The sequence below is a fragment of the Paracoccidioides brasiliensis genome (assembly GCF_000150735.1).
Source record: "Paracoccidioides brasiliensis Pb18 unplaced genomic scaffold supercont2.6, whole genome shotgun sequence".
Classification (NCBI taxonomy): Eukaryota; Fungi; Ascomycota; class Eurotiomycetes; order Onygenales; family Ajellomycetaceae; genus Paracoccidioides; species Paracoccidioides brasiliensis.
In genome coordinates, this window is record NW_011371363.1 from 1,746,022 (window position 1) to 1,768,277 (window position 22,256).

At 37.1% G+C, this 22,256-nt stretch overlaps 5 protein-coding genes across 5 annotated transcripts; 2 read left to right on the forward strand and 3 right to left on the reverse strand.

Moving 5' to 3' along the window:
• Positions 1–846: 846 nt before the first annotated feature.
• On the reverse strand, positions 847–2,311 carry PADG_05621 (guanine nucleotide-binding protein subunit beta; the record flags this gene model as incomplete). The annotated part of the gene is made up of 4 exons (XM_010762519.1): positions 847–981; positions 1,051–1,140; positions 1,231–1,943; positions 2,194–2,311. The coding sequence occupies 4 exons, from the start codon at positions 2,309–2,311 to the stop codon at positions 847–849; spliced, it is 1,056 nt and encodes a 351-aa protein (XP_010760821.1).
• An 11,100-nt stretch (positions 2,312–13,411) lies between these two features.
• Positions 13,412–13,606, forward strand: PADG_05622 (uncharacterized protein; the record flags this gene model as incomplete). The annotated part of the gene is made up of 1 exon (XM_010762520.1): positions 13,412–13,606. One exon carries the CDS (start codon positions 13,412–13,414, stop codon positions 13,604–13,606), a length of 195 nt encoding a protein of 64 aa, XP_010760822.1.
• A 196-nt stretch (positions 13,607–13,802) lies between these two features.
• Positions 13,803–14,426, reverse strand: PADG_11953 (uncharacterized protein; the record flags this gene model as incomplete). The annotated part of the gene is made up of 2 exons (XM_010762867.1): positions 13,803–14,339; positions 14,400–14,426. 2 exons carry the CDS (start codon positions 14,424–14,426, stop codon positions 13,803–13,805), a joined length of 564 nt encoding a protein of 187 aa, XP_010761169.1.
• Positions 14,427–14,617: 191 nt separating this feature from the next.
• On the reverse strand, positions 14,618–15,684 carry PADG_05623 (uncharacterized protein; the record flags this gene model as incomplete). Its single annotated transcript, XM_010762521.1, has 3 exons — positions 14,618–14,822; positions 14,947–15,080; positions 15,211–15,684. 3 exons carry the CDS (start codon positions 15,682–15,684, stop codon positions 14,618–14,620), a joined length of 813 nt encoding a protein of 270 aa, XP_010760823.1.
• Positions 15,685–19,109: 3,425 nt separating this feature from the next.
• On the forward strand, positions 19,110–20,966 carry PADG_05625 (uncharacterized protein; the record flags this gene model as incomplete). The annotated part of the gene is made up of 1 exon (XM_010762771.1): positions 19,110–20,966. The coding sequence occupies one exon, from the start codon at positions 19,110–19,112 to the stop codon at positions 20,964–20,966; it is 1,857 nt and encodes a 618-aa protein (XP_010761073.1).
• Between the last annotated feature and the right edge of the window lie 1,290 nt (positions 20,967–22,256).

Sequence of the window (22,256 nt, forward strand, 5' to 3'; positions counted from 1 at the left end):
GCACCATAAAGAAAAGTAAAACGGTGTATGTGTAGGTAAACAGTAAGGGGGAGAACAGAGAGCCATTTAAAAAGACAGAAAACATCAACAAAAGCTGAAAAAGTGGCAACCAGAAATTAAGTACTTGGATATACTGAAGTGAAGAACAAAAAATGAAGGAAAATCCCATCAAAAAGATTATTATCCAAATGATATCTCGCAGCTCAAGAGTCTCAATTTTTTATTCCTCTAGTGCCTTTCTTTTCGTTTCGTGAGCTTTTGTGAGCAGGAAGTAAAAGGTAGGATCTTGACTCCTCTCTTTTCATCTTCTTCTAGTTCCGAAAATTAAGACACTTAAGGGACAAAAGAAGGGGGTTATAGTGTCAGAGAGGTGTGCAGGGATGGCGAGGATTAAGGAACAAGGTTTGTTTCCTTCATGTCATCATAGGTTTGATGTTATTCTGTGTCGCCTTACGAGTGTAAGAAGGCTGTTGTGAGAAAGAGACGAGAAGCTCGAGTCCGTCCCCCTGTAGTTAAATTTTTGAGAAGCATGCTTGCAATTATATATGCCTGTCCTGTAGATGGCACAGTTCCTCGAGGATATCATGGTGTTTGTGTGGGAGAGAAACGGATATACGGAATATGAATGTTGTAGGCGAAAAAACTTCCTTGTCGATGGGAGGGGGGGAGGGTGTGTGGTACGAGAACTGCAAAATTGAAGGCGGGTGGTGTGGGGTGTTCGTTCAGTTCCACCATCAACGATCGATAATTTGGCCTAAACCAAGTCTACCATGCCCAGACCTTGAGCTGAAGATTGGAAAAAAACCATATATCAGCAAGGGGAACTTCACTGTAGAATTGAACTAATCATTGAACGCTCACCAGAGAATCCCAAGATCCTGTGCACAAGCTGATTCCATCGTTGCTGACGCCCAGGCAGCTGACACGATTTTCATGGCCACTCAGTGAACCGACCTTCTCTCCTCTTAGAACGTCCCAGACCTTGAAAAGATTACGTATTAATTAGTTTGGTTCGCACAAAAGGGATAGCAAATAAATAGGTTGACTTACCTTGCACTCATAATCATCGTAGCCAGCAAACAAAAGTCGACCAGAGACTGAGAACGCAACGGAAGTAATACCGCAAAGTACTTGATCACTCTGCGTATAATATAAAAGATCATGTCAGTTATCCAACGAACTTTTATGTTGACAATTTAAGTCATGAGGCGTTTGAATTAATAATATTACCTGGTATGTATTAAGTTCTCTATCCGCGCGGATATCGAATAGACGGCAGGTGGTGTCGTCCGATCCGGTACCAAAAGCATTGCCATCAGGGAAGAACTGGATGGCATTGATATCCGATTCATGACCGGAGAATGTTTGTACCGACTTCCCAGCGCGGATATCCCAGAGTTTAGCAAAGGCATCGCATGCGCCGGAGACGAAAACGTTGTTGTTTGTCGGGTTTATGCTGATGCTCATAACATCACCCAGATGATCGGCGAATTCAGTGACTTTCGACCCCGATTCGATATCCCATAGCATACAGGTCATGTCGCCGGAAGAAGTGATGATTCGACGGTCATTTACGAAACGACAACATGACAGGTAACCGGTGTGGCCGGACAATTCTCGTGCGACACGGGTTGGACCTTCTCGAGAGGAAAGATTATAGATGGAACAGATGTTGTCTAGACCACCACAGGCGACATAGTTACCGCTCGGGGCATAGGCGCAAGTCATCACCCATGACGATCTTAGGGGGATGGCGTGCACTTTGTTTGTTGTGTATGCATCCCAGATGATTAGTTTCCCGTCTTGAGAGGCAGAAACCAGATGGCGGCGGTCTGTCGACCAGTGCATCGCATAGATCTTGGCCAAGTGGCCCTTTAAGTTCCGTCGCGGTCTCATTCCAATTCGTGGAAGGGGGTCCGTATTGTTCTGTGCGACTTGACGAACTATGAGGAAGGTATGTTATGTCAGTATTAATTAACCAATGGCCTGGGTTTAACCTCGGGATGGGGATAGAGCCAATGACTGGTGGACATGTGCGAGAAAGCCCCAACGAGTGAGAAAACTCTTATGACTTGGCTGGGTTCAATGGACGAGAGTTGTGTAAAGAGAGATTCAGAGGAGTTCATAGATGCCATGGTGGGTGATAACATATGTGGAGATGGGGTGAAGAGTAAAAGAGACAGCAGTCCTTACGAGAGGTATCCGCAAGCTCATCTTTCCTGCGCTTGATGCGATCCTTTAGACCCTCTGCCTCACGACGGGCAGCGGTGATCTTCGCCTGCATTTGCTCGCCGCTCAAATCGGCCGCCATGGTAGATTAACGAGACCACAAAGAATAGAGAGAGGGTGGTCAACTGGATGGGAAGAGGATGGATAGGAAGAAGGGTGGTAGTTTAACGGAGAGCAAAATTTGGCGAATGGTCGATCGGGGGAGGAGGCAGTGGAGGGTTGTGGTAACCGTTGTGGTTGTGGTTGGGAGAAATGATGTGGGAACTAGAAAGCGACCTAGCTGGGATTGCACCAATAGCACTATTATTGGGGGCCCTGGGACAGGAGGCAGAGAGGGTGGTTGGCTGGAATAATGGTTAATGAGATAGAGTGGAGAACTTGGGACTCCAGCAGTTGCAGTGGTGGAAGCACCAGATGCGAAGGTGACAGATCTTTGAATATAGTAAACAGAAGAGTCGTCCCCTCTACCACAGCACAGACAGGGCAAATGGCCACACCAACCACTGGATATGCTCAGGGATGGCTGGCAGCAGGGTGAGAGGAGAGGACTGGGGAGCAAGCAATCCACGATGACCAGCAGCAGGCAGAATCGAGGGGGCAACTAAGATTGAAGAGAGGAGAGGGATAGGAGAAATTCCAGTCTGGGGATGTGTGAGGCGTTGGGTAAATTAGGGTGAGTGAGTGAGAGGAGCAGATGAAGATGAGGATGAGGTTCAAGGGTTGAGGCTGATGAAGACAGTGGTTGTGCTGGTTTGGAACTGGTTTGGGCGGTACCTAGGGTAAGTAATATTACACTCACGGTACAGAGTGCGTTTGCCTACAGAACTGTATCTATCCATACACTATATCCCGTGGATGTACTTGGGTTGTATTGTGCCCATAATCTGTCGGTATATCTGCTGTATTTAATCCCCGGTATTCTACTCCACAAATATCCGCTGCTGACAAACCAAGGGAATGACACCGATAAGTTAAATACAAAGTTTTCAATCCTACGTCTGAATATCAACAGCATTCATGCATCTGCCCTGCTGTGGCTGAAAAGCGATTGATACAGAAGGCTACACCAGGAAATATTCCAACCACCCGTCTTATTTGAGGACTGACGCGGTTATCTATTCTCCTTTTTGTTACAATTTTTGAGTTTCTTTCCTCCCGTTCCTTCGACTGCTCAGTGCTCAGTGCTCGGTGTCAGCAAACATAGGGTTGTAGATGATTGGAACACCCTTTATTATTACTTACTGTCCTATTGGCACGTCAGAAACACCAGCTTGCCTAAGAGTCGCCAGGGTGTTTGTGGAAGGCAAAAAACTTCCATGGAAGACTTCTTCAGGCGCCTTGGCAGGACCCTAGCCAGACGCAATTGTCAAATCATTTGGGGACGGACTTCCTCGACCACCAGCATTCTGGAGACGGTTTCCAGAAGGGTGCCACCAAAAAAAAAAAAAAAAAAAAAAAAAAAAAAAAAAAAACCAATGGAGCTGGGTCATTGGAGTTTGCTGGGATTTCGGGAAATTGTCAGTTCTCAATGACGAAGCATCAGTGCCTTGCCTATTCATAAAACAACATTTCTATTAGTAACTATCCCGTGTCTATGCTCCACCAAAATAGTTTTTGACATGTTGACAAGTTACCGATTTCCTCGGCTTTTTCGGAGGTGCAATAGTTATCGATATATGGGTCAATAAGCAAATACAATGAGTCGACATGAGATTTCTTTTCCAACGCAGGCACCTACCCAACTTGCCTCCCTATGGATAGTTAATTCTTTATTTTGGAACATCCTGCAACGTCAAAGTGCTCAAAAAATGACTGTACCTGTATTCACCTGCAACCATTTTCTCCACCTGTTCAGGCAAAGAGTTGCCTGCTAATATGCGAATGCCAATAGAAACACCCAGGGCCAAGAAAATCGAAAATCCAATAGCCCAGAATGACAGTAGGAGAAAATTCAAACGGCCAATGATGATGGCGGCTGTTAGCTTAACAACTCCAGCTAGGTAACGTAATCCACTAACTACCGAATAGCAGATACCACTGAGCGGCGGATTCTCTCCGAAAATCTTCAAATATTCAACTTAAACTATTTTTAACACCTCATTTCTTCATGTGTTTTACTCGAAATGTCTTTATCTCAAGAATCACATATACAGTTGGCCATTGCTGCATATAAATCAAAAAAAAGTTATATCAAAGATAAAAGCTGCAAAGATATATAAGATTTCTGAAACTACTCTGCATAAAGAATTTACTTGTATCAGATCATATCCAAAAACATATACAAATAATCACAAGTTGATAAATATTGAAAAGAAATCTGTTCTTAGCAATTACTGAATGCAAATAAGTGAGACTTTTTAATCTGATCAGAGTTTATATATAAATTAATACTAATTTATTTTTCTTTAAGTATATACTTTTAATTCTATCATTATTCTTAGAGTCAATTAAATATCTAGAGTTATTTATTATTTTCAACTATATATATACTATAGTTAATATATATTTTATTAATAGATAAAGATAAAAAATTTAAATATTATAAAATAATAATTAAAGATAATATATAAAGTTATTTAAAAATATAAAATTTATAAAAATAATATTGAAAACTTTGATATAATAAACTTTGAAATAAGACTTTATATACTTTTTAAAATTATTACTATAATTAAATATAGTAAAAAATTATAAATAAATTATAATTATTAAATATATAAAATTAAAACAATATTTTATTTTATTAATAATAATTAAAAGAAAAATTTTATATTAAATATTTTAATATAAAAAATCAACTTTTTTAAAATTAAAAAATAAATATAAATATTAATAATTAAATTATTAATATATTAAAAATATATAAACTTAAAAATATTTAAATTATATTTTAAATACTATTTGGTAAATATAAAATAATAACTTATTTTTAATAATTATAATAATTATTTAATTATAGAATTTATTAATATTTATAAATATAATATAATTATTTATTTTTATATATTTATTTATATATTTTATATTTATTAACTATTATATATTAATATTATTAAATTATTAAAATATAAATATAAAAAGTTAATTAAAAAATGATAATTATAAAAAAAATTATATTAATAAAAATAAAAATCTATTTTTTTATTTATCTATATATAAAAAAAAAGTCTTTATTAATAAAAGTATTTATAGTAATTTTTTATTGAAATAAAGTTTAAATTATTAAATATAAAAAGAGCTCTATTAAAATTCATCTTTCAACTATATATATCAATATCATCATTATCATTAATGCTGAGAACTCAATATCTTCAGCATTTCAAACATCTTAGATTACTCATCAGCTTGATCATAAGGTTCATCACCTGCAGAGAAGTATAAATGAGAAGAAACATCTATCTAGTAACTTAAATATCTTATCTTCAACATGTTGAAAACACTGCACAGATGGCTATGAATACAAATCTTCTTCTTCATCAAGAAATCAAGATTCTACAAGCAGAGAATGAGTGGAAGATGAAAGAAAAAACACAGAGACATACTAATCTAGATCAGAATACCATTCTATCTTCATAAAAGAGTCATGAGCGCGTTCAGCAGCTTGATATACAGGTTGAAGCTTAGATTGAAGCTATATCTCACCAGTAAGCCCTACTACGCTGCAGTCATAATTTATTGATATTTTCAATATCTAAGCGTGTTGGTCGTTAACTTCATGAATATTTAATAGTTTTCAGAGAATCCGCCCTGGTGGTAGATTACGTTATCTGACAGGTTTCATGAAAGAATTTAACTTTCCGCAAGTAGCAATTTGGGAACCTTTGGGGCCTTGTTTTTTTTACCACCTCAGCCCCTTTTTTTTCATATTGGCTATGGTTTGTGCTTATGTTCCATTACTCAAGGGTAAAAAGAGAGCCTAGTTCAGTTTAGCTCATTTTACATCTTCGATTATCTTAATCTTATTGGTGACCATATGAGATCTGGAGGCAAGAATAGATACTGGATTTAATTCATATTTAGAATTGCAAACAAAAATTTGTGAGCAAATATCAAACATATAATACTCACATAAAACAATTCCCACAACCACCGCCCTTGCCTCCACGCACACCAACAAGCCAATCTTTTTGTGGCTCACAACTTCCGTGGTCCCTCACTCGCAATCGCCCGCTTGATCACCCTTGCAGAGGAGGATGCCATTGTTGACGCTCACCCACACTGATTCCTGCCTCTCTTTCTGCGGCCAGCTCTTTGTGGGCTGCCTTGATCATGGCGCCTCACCCTCGTCGGGCAGGAGCTGACGATAAGGAGAGGAGGAGCAAGAGGAATGCCCGTCTCCGCCCTGGTTGCCTTGTTTGCAGACAGCGGATATAGAAGTTGCTCCATTGGCGAGGATGAAGATGATGATGAGGGCCAACCCCCCTCAAACACTACCTAGCCCAGGCAGAGAGCCTATAATTACTCCGCTTCAACAGAAGTGGTACAGCCTCAAAACTCAAGAAAACTCAATGAGACTTGTGGGTACTGAGAGAGGGAAGCAATGGCTCTTTTGATTTTTGAGATATGTCATGAACTAGCTCTGATGACTTTGAGTACGTCAAGATAGTTGACTACGCAACTAAAACTTAGACCCCGAGAAGACTGTTCATTTTCTATATGCATTTTTGAAGTTGATAATATAATATTCATCATGATATAAATAGATAATGTTGTTTAAATGTTAGATATAGTCTCTATTAGCATTAATCAAATAGGATTGCATCTCATTACATTCAATGAAAAGAAGAAATTTGAAAAGAAGGAGTTTGATAAAAGCTCTTTATATAAATAGCAATCTGACTTACTGTTCAAAGAGTTATGATTCATTCTCAATATATCAGAGTTACTGAAATATACATATAATTTTCAATACAATCATCTTCATCTTTAATTCTTACATTTTTTTTATATCTGTTGATATATACTTGTACGCTTTCTTAACTAAGTTCATCTATTCAGCATTCTCTATAATTAACTCTATATGATATCACTATTGATATTCCGTCTCAGTGTTGTTTCATTATAATTTATTAATTTAATCTGACTATTTAAAAAACCAGTTGAGCTTTAAAAACATATTTCACTATGAAAAAATATCTGAAACTCAAATTATTATTAAAATATTATATTTTCAGTGAGTAGATTTTGATTCTTCTATACTAAGCAAATGTTTATATCTTCAATTTCTGAGTATTAAGTTTTTAAGTAGAAGTTTCATCTTAATTTAAACTGATTTAATATTATAAATTTTAAATTTTATAGTTATCTTTATTATTAATTTTTTAAAGATATCTATTTCTATAAATAAATAAATAATTAAAATTAAAATTATTCTTATTCTTTTTCTTTTTTTTCTTCTTCATTTAAAATGTATTCAATTATCAGCTATGATATCTATCTAGTTAAACTAGAATTTTTCCATTTTTCTTAATCAAATAATTAAAAAAATGCAATTTAAATCGTATAATTATTAGATTTCATTTTAGAATAATATAGAATTTAAAAATAACATGATAAAAGCAAATTTAAACAATTTTATTTTATTAGAAAATCAATAATGATAAACAAATAGAAAATTAAAATTAAGCTTGATAATAGATTTTTAATTATTGCACATATTCTATAAAGCTGAGAAGATAAGATTTTTTAGAATTTTCAGAGACTTCATTTCAATTTAAGAATTTTTCTCTATTTAAATCTTTATCAGATATATCTGGTGGGCATGAAGTAGATACTCTCATTTAAATTAAATGATTTTCATTTATTTTCATAATTCTTAAAGAATAATTCATGCAGAATTTATTAAATCTAATAGCTGATGATGAAATTAAGACCTCTTTTTCATAGCTCTAATAAAAAATGTTTTAAATGCATTCAACATTCTCCTTAAAGTTTTATTTTATAGCATTTGAAAATAGTTTGTATAGTATTTCTTCTTTTTTCATCAGATCTCTACTGTATAATCTGATACAGAAGCTATATAAGCTATATTAATTATTTCATAGCTTGAATGAATACTTCTCTTTCTGTATTAAAAGTCTAACTATATTATTTAAAGATCTTTCAGTTTGAGTCATTCTTTTTTGAACATGAACTTTGAAATTAAGCTTTGAGTCTAATCAAACTTCAAGTCATCTAACAAAGTTTTTTGATCTTATAACTTTATCTTGAAGAGTAATAGTTTTATTTTCTCTATTTCTTCTAGAATAAATATAAATTAGTTTAGTTTTATTCATGTCAAACTGAATTAGATTCACTTTTTCTCTTTAAAAAATTTCTTGTATAGCTCTTTTTATATTTTTACAATTATTTTGTATAGTTTTGAAGCTGATCATAAGATTAATATCATTTACATCACTAGAAGTCCTTATTATTATTAGGCTCAGCGCCCGACTGAGCCAGGCCCGGTGCTCGATTAGGCCTAATCCATATCACGTGACCAAACGATCATGCGGGTCGCCCGATTAGGCCTAATACTCGTGACGTGACCACGCGACCATGCGGGTGGTTATAATCCAGGCAGGCCCTAGCACCCCCTTTCATCCCATCAAGCTTAGTATTTTGTTATATAGCAGTTAGGAACGCAGAGAGTTTTCTTCTTATGCAGCTCGCATTCGCTCCCTAACAATTATATGTATACTCTTATTTTAAATAAATTGACTATATATATAGCAAATAAAATAGATGATATTAAAGAGTTTTGAGAAACTTCTACTTCAATATCAACAATTACTTTAAAATAGTAGTTATTTTTTAAGTAGTAGCAAATCATAAAAGTAGCAGTTCATTTTTTTAATAAAGTAGCAAATTTTCAAGTAATAGAAAAATAAAAACTCTTTATTTCTCAAACAATGATTATCATTTTAAATTAATATATTTATTAAAAATTTACTAGATATTTTGTACTTGATTATTGATTACTTATAAAAACTAATGAACATGTTAAATTAAGCTTAATTAAGATTAAGTTAACTAGTATAGCACTGCAAGTTCTCTAAACACAATTTCATTAACTAATTAATTAACTAAAACTACAGAGTTCTTGTTAGTTAAAAGCACCAGTTAAATCATTTTATTTTGATATATGATATAAACTATATACTATATTATCTCTGATGATATATACTATATTGTACCTTAGTTATATAAGATATATATATCTTATATAGATATTAAATTTATCAATATACATAATTAAATCTAAATCTTTATCTTTTATATAGTATATTTATACAATATATACTTTGTAATTTTATTATTTAATAATTATAAGCTCAGATTTTAAAAAACTATAAAATTTAATTATTTGAATTTCAAAATATCCATCTTAATTATTTTTTAAACATACTTCATAAATTAAAAACAGTTTAACTTTCAAGTTTTAGCTCAAAGAACACTCTTAATATATAGTCTTTTATATAAATTTCTTGTATTTATATATCTTTCAAAGATAACTTTTTTATGAATTTAAAACTTATAGTTAAACAGATATAAGTAGTTCTGAACATTTATAAAAACTGAGATATTTACTATAATAATATGTTTATACTTACTAAAACTACTAAGTAGTTAATTATAAGATTATATTGAATTTTTTATTAACTCATATAAAATTATTTTATAAATATTCTGAGTAATTTACAATTTTAAATAGTTTTATAGATATCAAGTTTTAAAAATAGTAAGTCAAATATTTTAAATAAAGATCTTATAGATCATATGTATTAAAACTTCTGCTATTGAGAAGAATATCAAAACAAAGTTGTTATTATCAAGATATATATCAGAGAATGAACAAATTCTAAAAACTTTTCATATAAAGTGTTGAAATCAATTATGCTGAAAAAGTAGTATCTAAAAATTTATAGAGAAAATTCTTAAGCTTCTTAAAAATAACTTTTACTTATCTAACATTATTTGTTATACAGAGCTCATTAGGATGAACAAGTTCTCAAACAGATTGAATAATAATACTATGAAGATTAGCTAGACAATGAATATCAGTATATATTCAACAGATGAAAATGAAAACACTTAATCAATATATATTTATACTTGAATATAGCTGTGAATAATGAACATGATTTATACTTTACTTCAAACTGATGTAACAAGTAAAGCAAAGCTCAGTTCTAAGTTAATTAGTATATCACACATAATCAGTTTCACAAAAATTATATAATTAAATAGCTAACTAAGTTAGAAGAAGCAATTTTCTCTTATTAATCTTTAAAATGACAAGACTGCAAAGCAGAGTGATCATCAAAAAATTACAGACATAGTCTTATGAGTTGATTTCAAATCATCAGTTTAATTATTTTTTTTTAATATATATAAATTTATTTGAATGATTAATATGATTTATTGCATAATGAGCTATGTAGTAAAATCATAGCTTTAAGTATAAATTTAAATACCTTCATAATTACAAAATAAAAATTAGTTAAAGTAATATTATTAATGAGAGTCATATTTACTTAAGAATGAAAGCTTTGATAGAAGTTTTATATAAATAGCTATCTGACTCACTGTTCAGAGAATTAATGTTTCATTCTCAATATATCAAAGTTACTGAAATATATATACAAATAGTTCTCTATACAATCGCTTGTACACTTGATTTCTAGATATCTCTTCTATTTGTAAACATACACTTGTCTGCTTTTTTAATTAGTCAAGCTCACTCTTTCAGCTTTCTCTATAATTAACTTTATGTGATATCACTATTGGCACTCTGTCTCAATGCTGTCTTATTATAATTGTTTTTTAAACTAATGATAGAAGCAGCATCTAGCTATTTTGACAGTTTCAAAATGACTCTATTTTCTAGATGAAAAGATTATATAGAACTTAATAAGACAAATTTTATATAAATCTGATTTTATATTTATTTTAATATAGATATAACTGTGTTATTTAATTTTTACTTTAATGTATAAAGTATAGATTAATTTTTTCTTTATTTAAAGTTATATTTTTTAATTACTTTAATAGCTTATTGAGTTTTATATTACTATATTTTTTTTAATTTTTCTTTTGTTCAAGTCTTATAAGCTACTACTTAAGCAAATTATTATTTAAATTATCTTTTACTAAACTTTTTCAATTATATAAATTTATTTTATATTTTATTGAAATCTTTTAATATCTATTATGTAGTTTTCTCTTATTTTGATCAGTATTTTAAAAATTTCTATTATCTGTTAAACTTTAGATAATATAAAGATTTATATATAATTAAAATAATTATAATTAAATAGATTTAAACTTTTTTTATATTGACAATTTACTTCTTTTCAAAATATAAAATACTTGCAAAAGTCATATTTTTGTGTAGTTAATAATATCTTCTTATTAATATAAATAATAATGTTTTTGCTACTATTAAAAAGATACTTTTATTAAAGATGAACTTTTCAAAATTTAAATCATAATATATAAATAGTTATAAGTATAATAATTTAATTTAAAGTTAAATTATTTAAAGATATTGACTTTTTTCTAAATTAGTAAAAAATATACTCAGAAGTAAATAAATGAATAAATATTAATAATTATAAATATAAAAAATATTCTAAACTATTAAAAACTACTTTAATATGAATTTAAAATTTTAAAAAGCTTTATTTTATTATTTAAATAAGTTCAAATTTATTGAAAAGTAATTCATTAATTTTATAAAATATACATATGCTATAAAACTATATAATTTAATATTTAAAAAAAGCAGTTGATAAGTAAATTTAAGAAAAGTTTTAAGAAAAGTTTAATAATTCTTATTTGCAAATTTAATAAATTTTATATTTGTACTAAAAATAATCAATTAAAATAAGATATCTTTTATAAATAGATTAATTTTTAATATATTAATTAAACATTTATTATAATCAGTGAAAATTATAAAAAAGTTATTATTACTTTAATATTTTTAGAGATTGTAAAATAAATTACATTATTTTTATACAAATTCTTTAATTATATATTTAATATATTATGAAACTTCTTCTAATAACTTAAAATAAGTAAAAAAGTTGATTTATCTACATATAATTTAGTAAGTAGAAAGATTAATTCTTGATTATTATTTTAAACTATAATAATCTGCTTTAATTTAAAAATTTAACTGATATAATTCATTTGATGATTTGATTAATAGTAATTAAAAAGACTTTTTGTTATTAAAAGTTGTAAATATCTAATAATTTAATATTGTATTTTTAATCTTCATATTCAACAATATAACTAGTTATAATTACTGCAAAATTATTAATCAAAAATCATAGAAAATATTAACAAAGGAACATGTAAAATTTCAAATTACTAAATAAAAATAGTGCTTAAAATAGACTGGATTATCTGTAATCTTTATGCTTTTGATTAATTTCACAAGTAACAAGCATGAAGAGATTTAATTTAACTCTTATGATACTCAATAAAGTGTCCCACTACATTAACTCTTTAGTGGTCTCTTTATGAGATTTTGAATAATCTGAGGAGAAGCAAAGTCATGACCTGCAAGTTCTTCAATATGAAGCAGCAGTAGCTCTTCTGCGAGTTCATGAGCTTTTCTACTCGTGTCAAATGGCAGTTTCATTATATGAGATTTAAACATATCTATGCTGCTGAAGTAGGGTTTCTTTGCTAACTGAATATATTTTGGCAGTAGCAGTATAACTCTTAAGAGCTTTTGACCCCTCAAATCTTCAATCGCAAGCTCGGTTAAAACCTCATTTGGCATTGTGAATGTGTTGGAAGTGAAAGAATTCGAACGCGTTGGTGTTGTCATCAGTTTCGTGGCATCGGTTGAGTAAATGGCCGTAGAGCAGGACTTTCTTTGTTTACTAGTAACACCTCAGAGAGTAGCTTTCTTTCACCTTTCATGTTTCTACTTCTTTTTTTTCTTTTCTTCAGCTTTGAATATTCGTCTATGGTGCTTTATTTGCATGCTAGGTCGAAGAAAAATTGGCATCGCTGCAAGAAGCGTTCTTTTCTTCGTCCTGGGTAGCAGCAACTTAATATACATTTAACTTCTATAACCAACTCTTATTTGCCGAAGACGATGATGCTGCAGACGCGTGCTGGACGTTTCAGATTGAAAAAGGGGGGGGAGGGGGGCCTGTCGGATAGACTGTTGGCGTATGCGATGGGTTTTGGAAAGCACGGCTCTGGGAATAAGGATTATGATGAGTATGTTCATGTGTTCCAGGGGATAATCACGGGCAACGCCGTGAGAAGATTGCGTGGCAAAGATGGAGTGGAGGAGGATGATGATGAAGATGAAGATGAAGACGAGGACAACGATATGGACATGGACATGGACATGGAGGAGGTTAAATAGGATGGAGTTTCTCTTGGTTCCCCAGAGAAGGCGAGTAGTCAGAACGAGAAGGATGAGAGTGGAAAATACGGGTGGGAAGAAATAAATGTTGTTTGTTCACTCTTGGTGTTTGTACGTGAAACTCGTAACCAGAGTCCACTCTGAGTCCCTGCCAGGACTCTGGAACTAGAATCTGCAAAACACAAGTTTCATCATTCTACCACATTTTGCTCTCAGTAGAGAGGTTGACCGGACACTCGTACAAGGCTAGTTTCGTTTTTGGAGTCAGGGCCATTATGAACGTCTCAATCCGTATACTCAAAAAGCGCCCAATGTGGATTGATCGTCTTTTTTCTTGGGTGACTGACGGCTGATCGTTCATCTCCACATAGTCTCCGACGCAACAAATCTGCTTATCTGCCAACGGAGCCAAGCACGATATAACGTAATTCTCGATATGCTTTTGACCTATCTCAAAGAGAGATCGACTCGCCAGACGACTGAGACTCGGTACATCTTCAATAAACTCGAACTCATCAAATATCACATACATAGGTAGGTAGGTCGGAAAGAGGTACGGTCTTATTCTTCTTTCTGGTCGCCTCAGAGTTAAGTTTAATGTGCCGTAGTTTTCGCTTTTTAAATAAGAGATGGCTTGATTGCCCGTTTCCGAATGATCGTCTCTTTTTCGCTTCGCACACGGCGCATCCTGGGCTTCGTTGCTTTCCACATACTCTTCGCCTGCAAAATGGTTCTGTCTTTTGAGGTTCACTAAGAAGGGCCCTATCTCTTAGACGAAGCGGTGTGCACTCACCTGAGAGGCAGAACAGGGATGGTCCATGTCTGTTATGCTTGTTGATATGTGGTATGCCTGGCGAGCTCTTGCGATGGTAGCCAGCCCTTCCAACTACCCTTCCTCCATGGAGTTCACCCTTAACCACCCAAAAAAGATTCCACTGAAGAAGCATTTAGGGTCCCGTAGCCGCCTAAAAATAAGCGGGGAACCTCTCCTTTTCCATGCAGGTCACTGGCCTATTGACTGCTCGTTACGGAACGGCTCGTTGGGACTTTGTTCTGGTCATCTCCATGGAAGAAGCGGATATCATTGGAAGCAACCCTTGCGGTTTCTGCCCAGTACAACTGGCTCCCAGCAGAGTGGCCCTTTGTCTTAGCATTTACAAAGGTTTGGCAGGGCCGCACATGACACTCTCCCGCATGGAGACCCTCAGCACCGGGACTGAAGAGATCAAGAACGATTATATAATTTCAAACAGAAATTAGCTTGACGAATGATATGAAAAGTGGGTGTAATAATTCACAGCACAGAATCAGGTACTGGTTGTAGAACCATATTTATGTACATGGCTTCAGTTTGGAAGCCTGTGGGCCTTATCACCAGTTTGGCTGGCTGCATCACCGGCTGTACCAAGGGACTCGCCGGCGCGGATCTCCGTCGTTTTGGGATTTCCCCAAGGTACTTCTTCTCCACATTCAACTGGAGCCGCAAGGCTTCATTGGGCATATTCACCGGGCTCGGTTGAACCCATCAGAATCATCCAGGGGTGGACGTTAAATCAGAAGTTGTCTGTTGCTCTGAAATAGACGAACCATTATTATAAATTCACCCCTATGTTCGTTTGCGCAGTCTCAAGCAATTCGGTATGTCGATGCTCCTTGTCGAAAAGGTCTCCAAAGTTCCTAGTCATGCCCCAAGCATTGAGTCTGGTCACAAAGCCCCGGGGTCGATTCTGATCTCCCAGACTCGCTGACAAGATAGTGTATAGCTTGAGTATACCACCACGATAAATCACTGACATCGTGTAAGCATTGTTATCGAAGGTCCGTCCGTGTTGCTGGTAAGATTGTAGAGGATGCATGCCGCACGCTCCCAGTGCGCCATTATAACATGCTTGTCGTGTAGCAACAGCAAGGGATCCATCAGGACTTTTAGCCTCCAAAAAGAAGTTCAGAGCCATTGGCAGGTCATCCTGAGTTGACAGGACAATATGATGGCTAGGATCTTCACGGATCTCACGATCAAGCTGTTCGGGACGCGCGCCATAGGAAGTGGTCTGGTTTGACCGAAACCAGTGTTCCATCAGTCAAGGGGGGCAAGATTTCTGAATAGGTAGTCCCCTCCAACACATTTAGGGTTTCCGATATCGCTGTCCAGATATGGAATCACTGAGAATGCGACAGGCTTCTTTTTAGATGTGAGTGAGTGAGTGTGTGTGTGTGCATCTGCTCGTTTAAATTTTCTAAAACCTCCATCAGAGAACTTTTATGGGAGAGTGTGAAAAGGCCGGGGCTGAGCCAATCGTTCAATTAAATATCTCCCCAATATTATTTGGCGTCGAGGGCATCTGGCCATCAGGGTACCCATATCCATCAGATAAATAACGCGGTCGATTAAATTCTGCTGAAAGTTCCGAATATATGAAAGGCCGAGGTGCTTGAAGTTTCGTGCTTGTCTTAGATGCATCTTCACCTTGACGCTCTGAAGTCTCGGAAGCATGCTCAGGTTGTTGCTGCTTGTTGCTGCCTGTGGGAAAGACGAAAGGTTTCCAGAAAAGGCATATGGCGGGCAGTTGTAGTTAAATAGCGCTCTTGATCACGAAGGTTGGGAAGAGAAAGTAGAGGCCTTCATATGAATGATTACAAGTATCTGAAAGGACATACTCACTCTACTTGGCAGTTTTTAATAACATGGAGGAATCAACCCATGCACCTTTCCATTGTTACATGAATCTTTTCACAGGAGCAACATCTCTAAGTAGCTTGCTTACTCGGGCTCCATCATTTGAAAACTACCTCTGTCGTTGTGAACCAGTTTTGCATCTCTCAAGAATACTTCATCCCATTTACTTGCTTGCTTTCTTTTTCCCTATTTTTATCAATAGTATTTTGTTTCAGTCCCTGTTCATAAACTGATTGGCGGGAATCTGCCCACTTCCCAGTTCATCATTAAGTTAATTTTATTTTTGGGGCTGACAGAAAGGAGGAATCAAAACACACCCCATTCCGTTGGGGGGAAAATTTGCATCAAAAATCTTAGCCATCAAGGCAAAAATTTCAGTGCCTATCTATCAACCAGAGACGGCCAAACGCCTGCCACATACACACGCCAGCCTTTGGCGCCTGGAGGTTTGATCCATCAGGAGGGCTTTTCCTTAAAATGCCATTTGAGGATGGTTTTGCGGGCGATAACGATGTGCGATCCCCTGACAGATCTGGCCGTGCTTTTCCAGCCAAAGAGTTGAGAGATATGGTGTGCTGATCAGTGTTCACCAACTTTGTCCCTTTAATCAAAGATGGTTTGTGTTTTCTTGACAGAAGATGCTTCCGACCCTCATATTTTGTTGTGGATGTACCCTTCCATCTGAAACAAAAGTGGATCAAAGCCAAAAATGAATGCTCCATTTTTCTCATTTTGCGAAGTGCAAAGACAACATCTTCCATGTGCACTTTGGAGAGAGATCAGTTTCAAAAACCAGATGTTGCTGTGGCAAAACTTTTGAACAATAGGCAGGTTTCTTACGGATATTGGGCGAGACGAGATGGGATTTGGGATTTGGGGCGGACGAATGTTGTAGAAAAGCAGCTATGGTGAAGGGGTGCGTGATATATAGAGTGGTTCTATCTACTTAGCTCTCTCGCGAAGTATTGGTTTCTGGTTTCTTGATTTTGTGAACTGCGCAAGAAGGTAACCTAAATAAATAGCCATGTTAAATCTCCCAGTCTTGCTCTGGGGATAAACACCGGGCAGATTTTTCATTCTCAAATCTACTTAACCAGACTCAGTGCTGGTTGTGCTAGTAGTAGTAGTAGTAGTAGTAGTAGTAGTAGTAGTAGTATGTAACATATCAAGAAACGGAATCAACGGGGCGGGTTTTATTGTGATACCCGTTTTCATGACGAGGGTGGTTCTCATGTTGCCGTTGCTGCTGTTGCTCGATGCACTCTGTTGTCAGAATGCGCTTCTCAAGTTATCGAATCCGGTTTGGGAGGGAAAGGGGTAGTTGGTTATGCTCTCTATCTCTTCACAAAGCTAACTGCAAAAGCTTCTTCGGGACTCAGTGGCTCACAAGAGGTCATTGGGACGGGTAAAGATAGATAGATAATTTAAACGGAGAGTGGAACTTGCGGAAAGATGCCAGGCCCTTAGCTAAGCCATCAGTCATCAGCCATAACTTATAGTTTTATGTAGGTAACTCTGTAGTTAAACTAGGTTGGTTAACTGGCTTTTGCCCAGCCACCGTGTCCAGCCCGGGTTCTTTCGCCTCCGGCCGCGCCTGAAAGAGGGCAAGCCAAGAGCCAAGGCTTCCTCAGGCTTTGTCTCTCTCCTCCTTCAGCCCAAGCCCAATGCCCAATGCCCAAACCCAGACCCCAAACCCCAAACCCCAAACCCCAAACCCCCAAGCCCCAAGCCCCAAGCCCCAAACCCCAAAACCCCAAACCCCAAACCCCAAGCCCAAGCCCAAGCCCAAGCCCAAGCCAGAGCCAGAGTCAGAGCCAGACCAACTTCCACTTCCAACTTCTCTTCTCACATTCTTCTTTCTCTTCACTCAAACCTCCATCCAAACCATCACCCAATCTTTACGTCTTCCGCATCTACTCTCCTTCTATTCTCTTCTCTTTCCCCTTACTATGCGTTTTTAGCCTCTCTTCAGATACCCTTCCTCCACGTCTATGTCATGATGGTCGTTTTTTCTCGCATTTTTACTCCCCTAATCCCCGGTTCGTTAGACAGTCCCTTGCTTTAGAAGGGAAATTTCCACCGTCTACCCCTGTTCTCATCATCCCAACAATCCATCGATTTTAGGTCAGTATATCATTTAACTGTCCCTGGTTTTCATTTTTGGAACCTTCATCGTGTTGGCTATCCTACGTTTTTGTTTTTGCCGTCCCCTTTTTTTTTTTTTTTTTTTTTTTTTTTTTCCACTGAGGATCTCGCCACCTTCGTGACGGAGTTGCTAGTGCCGAAGAGCTCTTTTGCCCATAAACCACCTGATGTCTGGAAGTCATCCAATATCCTCTTGTTAACAAATCTTGAAAAGTAGAGTCAACCCCCGTCCTCCATCGCCATAAGGCCAATCTCGTCTTCCAAATTCGATCTTGCGCGTTTTGCAACCAGCGTCTACTCCATATAATGATCTCCCATCCCGCGCTCCTCTAGGTTTTGAGTTTTACAACGGCTTTTTTTCCCCGTCTTCGCCCATCGAAATTCCCCTCCCCCCGCTTCCTCCGGACTATCGCCAGAATACATATAAAAGCATCACGGATCTTACAACCCCAGTGTTTCTCCGAACACCCCCCTTCAGTCTGATGTAGATTGGCCCATCCAGTCCACTTATCCTTAGAAGCGTTACTTAGTGTTTAATCCTTTACACAAGTACGGTCTCTCCAATCCTGAAATAATTTTTTCAGACAAATCACGATCAAACTAAGACCTCCCTCAGGTTTACATCTTATCTATATCTCAGGTTTCAACTTGGTACAGTGACATCTACCATCCACCATCATCATGCGGGAAGTAAATTTCAGCATTCCGAACGTCAACAAGGCGGCTGTCAACATTACGACTACGCTTTACGACCGACGCGCCCTCGATTGCACGTCAACACTACCGCTCATTAACTCCCTGAACCACCTCGCCTACCTCACCACATCGTCTGCCAGGATTCGTGATATTCTGACCGTGGATGGCGGGATAGAGCAGCTAGTATGCATTCTCAAGGAAGGGAGAAGCAAGGACTTGATGGAAATGTGGAAATGGAATCTGGCTTTCCAATGTGTCGTCAATATCGGAGTTCGTGGTACAGAGAACGTGAGGACGAGAGTGGTTGAGGCAGATATTGTGCCTGTGGTGGCCACAATTCTCGATAACTACATTCGCGTTGTCGATAAGATAAGGGCACGTGCGGATGCAGAAGCCCAAAGAAACTGCTCCAGAACCAACAAGCCTTCATCCCGATCACACAATCAGGGCAATCGTTCATCTTTCTTCGACAGGGCCCCCACTACTTCAGACCACCGCACTACTCGTCGACAAGCACCACCACCGTCCATTGAGATCCCTCATCCCTATTCCCAAGACTCTCAGCCCGGGGAGTCTGAGGCAATGGATATCACCCCCTCTCCTCAACTCGTCTTGACATCCCCCCCAGAACGTACGACCTTTCCCCGCGATGCTCGCAGCCACCGAACACATGAAGGCCGTCATCAGCCAGGAACACATCGCCATCGAATTATGCAGCCTCTTGCTACTGCTCTACCTCCTGTGGATGGCACTGATGGCTTTGGAATGAGACCAGTTCGTGATGCAGACAGGTTGCCGTCGATGGTTCCAGGCCTGCAGCCAGGGCTTAACTCTCAACCCGACTCACCCACGACACCCCATGCCGTTCCTGATAATCAAAACCCTGCATCACTCACTGCTAGAGCCAGAAGACGCCCGTCAATCCGGCAACAACCTTCAGGATCAGGAGAGTCTGATGACACAAATGGCGATGATGTTGCCATGGGAGAGGATCCCTCCCCCCACCCTGTTGCTGAACCCATAGTTGATGTACAAAACGGAATGGAAATCGATAATGTTGGTGAAAGTGGCTCGATGCTCGACGGTAGTTCTGATTCCCACTCAATTACGATTCCCAACCCATCGGATACACCCGAAGCAGAGACTTTCAACATTACGCATCCATCTGCAATTGATGTAAGCATCATAAACACGACGACGCAACCCGGAAACGGAGGTACTGGTTTGTCTCCCGCTCGCCCCACTACCATACCTACGGCATCTCCTGTTATCCAACAAACACCTTACCCATTTTACTTGCGGGATCGGCAGGTTGCACCAAACGTTTTGACTGCGATGCCTCGAGATGAAGATGTGTTGATGGCCCTACAACTTTTGGCATATGTGTCAAAATATTGTAATTTGCGCTCCTACTTCCAGAAATCTCACTTGGTCCCCAAATTGAAGTTGGGGAAGGATATTCATCTCTTGGACGATGCCACCGGTCAACCTCATACTCCATTGGAGCAGGAAGAGGAAGAAGAAGAATACCTCCTTCCCGATGATTTCAATATCTTCCCCCTCGTTGAAAAATTCACCATTCGACATCATACCAAGGATATGCAGTATTGGGCGTGCGTTGTGATGCGAAATCTATGCCGCAAGGATGACGCGCGGGGCGGGATTCGCCAGTGCGCCTACTATAAATGTGGCAAATGGGAGGAGTTTCAGCGGCAATTTGCGAAATGTCGCCGATGCCGCAGAACGAAGTACTGCAGCAAAGAGTGCCAGAAGAATGCCTGGGCATTCCACCGCCATTGGTGCCACATTACTCCAGGACCATCAGAGCAGGCCCATTCATGAGAGAGATCATGTATGTTACCATGTTTTCTCTCTAAGACTTTCCTCGGGGAGCACAATCCCTACCATTCAAAACACCTTACTCCATAGGCAGGCCGTGCTCCCATCTCATATCCCAACAATTACATTTTTCTACCAGCGATTCCCCCCATTGTTCTAACAAAAATAAAATCACATGATGATATCATTTTTCCTTTGTCTAAACTGCGTTTTGACCATCTACCGGAATTTCCCAACTTTGCTTCTTACTCAGAAACTCATAACTCTCGCTTCCCCCGTACAGAATCATATATATCGACGAATTTCCTTCGTTTTCTTCCCTCTTTTCAGTCAGGAACCCATCTTGCACGCTTCGCGTTTTACGTTAATGAAGAATGTGGATCCCATTTGCATCCACCACTCATAGTCCTCATCTTCTCTTCCTCTTCTCTTCTCTCGCCCAGTGTGTTCTCTGTGGCTTAATGCAACCTAGTTTACATTTTTCTTTATACTCTTTCTTTAACGGTCTTCAGTACATGCTCATATATCTTCGTTTTGTTCATGGGTTGGGAACGGGTCTGCAGTTGACATAGCGAATCCCCCCTTTGCATTTGGTATTTCCTCTTTTTCCTCTTTTTCTCCCCCCGTTTCTAATGTCTTCATCTTTTGACCTCTACTTTCTTTTGTACATGCTGTTTAATTTCATTTTCATTCCCTCCAACCTTATATTTTGGTTGTCCTGTGTGTTTTCTTTGCGTTGAATCTGCTGTTCTGCCATGGTTCCGTTTTTGTGTTTTTCTTTCTGAACACTATAAGCCTAAACAACCACTGCCAACCTGCACTACATTATTTCTCACTTACTCATTAATTCACCAACATATATTCATTTCTCACTTTCCTCCACTCTCATTACTGTTGAACTAAGCTTTTTCAACTTTTCTTTACTCAACCTGCCGATGGTTTGAGTGTCCAATGACATTGTCCTTACTCCGATCGACCTCCGATTCCGATGAAATGGAATAGGCACTTGAATAATTGTGCTTTTCTCTCTTTTTTACTCCTCCTATTTTACTACTCTGTTTTGTCACTTTGTACTTCCTATATTCTAAGTTAGTATATCTTATCTATTTATCATCGAATGGGTGAAAATGAAACGAAATGGGTTGGGATAATCGGAGGGCAAGTGGGTCAGGTCAGTTTTTTTGGGGAGGGAGAGAGTTGATCGCTGGTTGATGGTGGAACATCTATATGAGTGGGATTGTGTGCGACGTACGTGTTATTATACCTTATGTACTTACACATGACCGATAACAT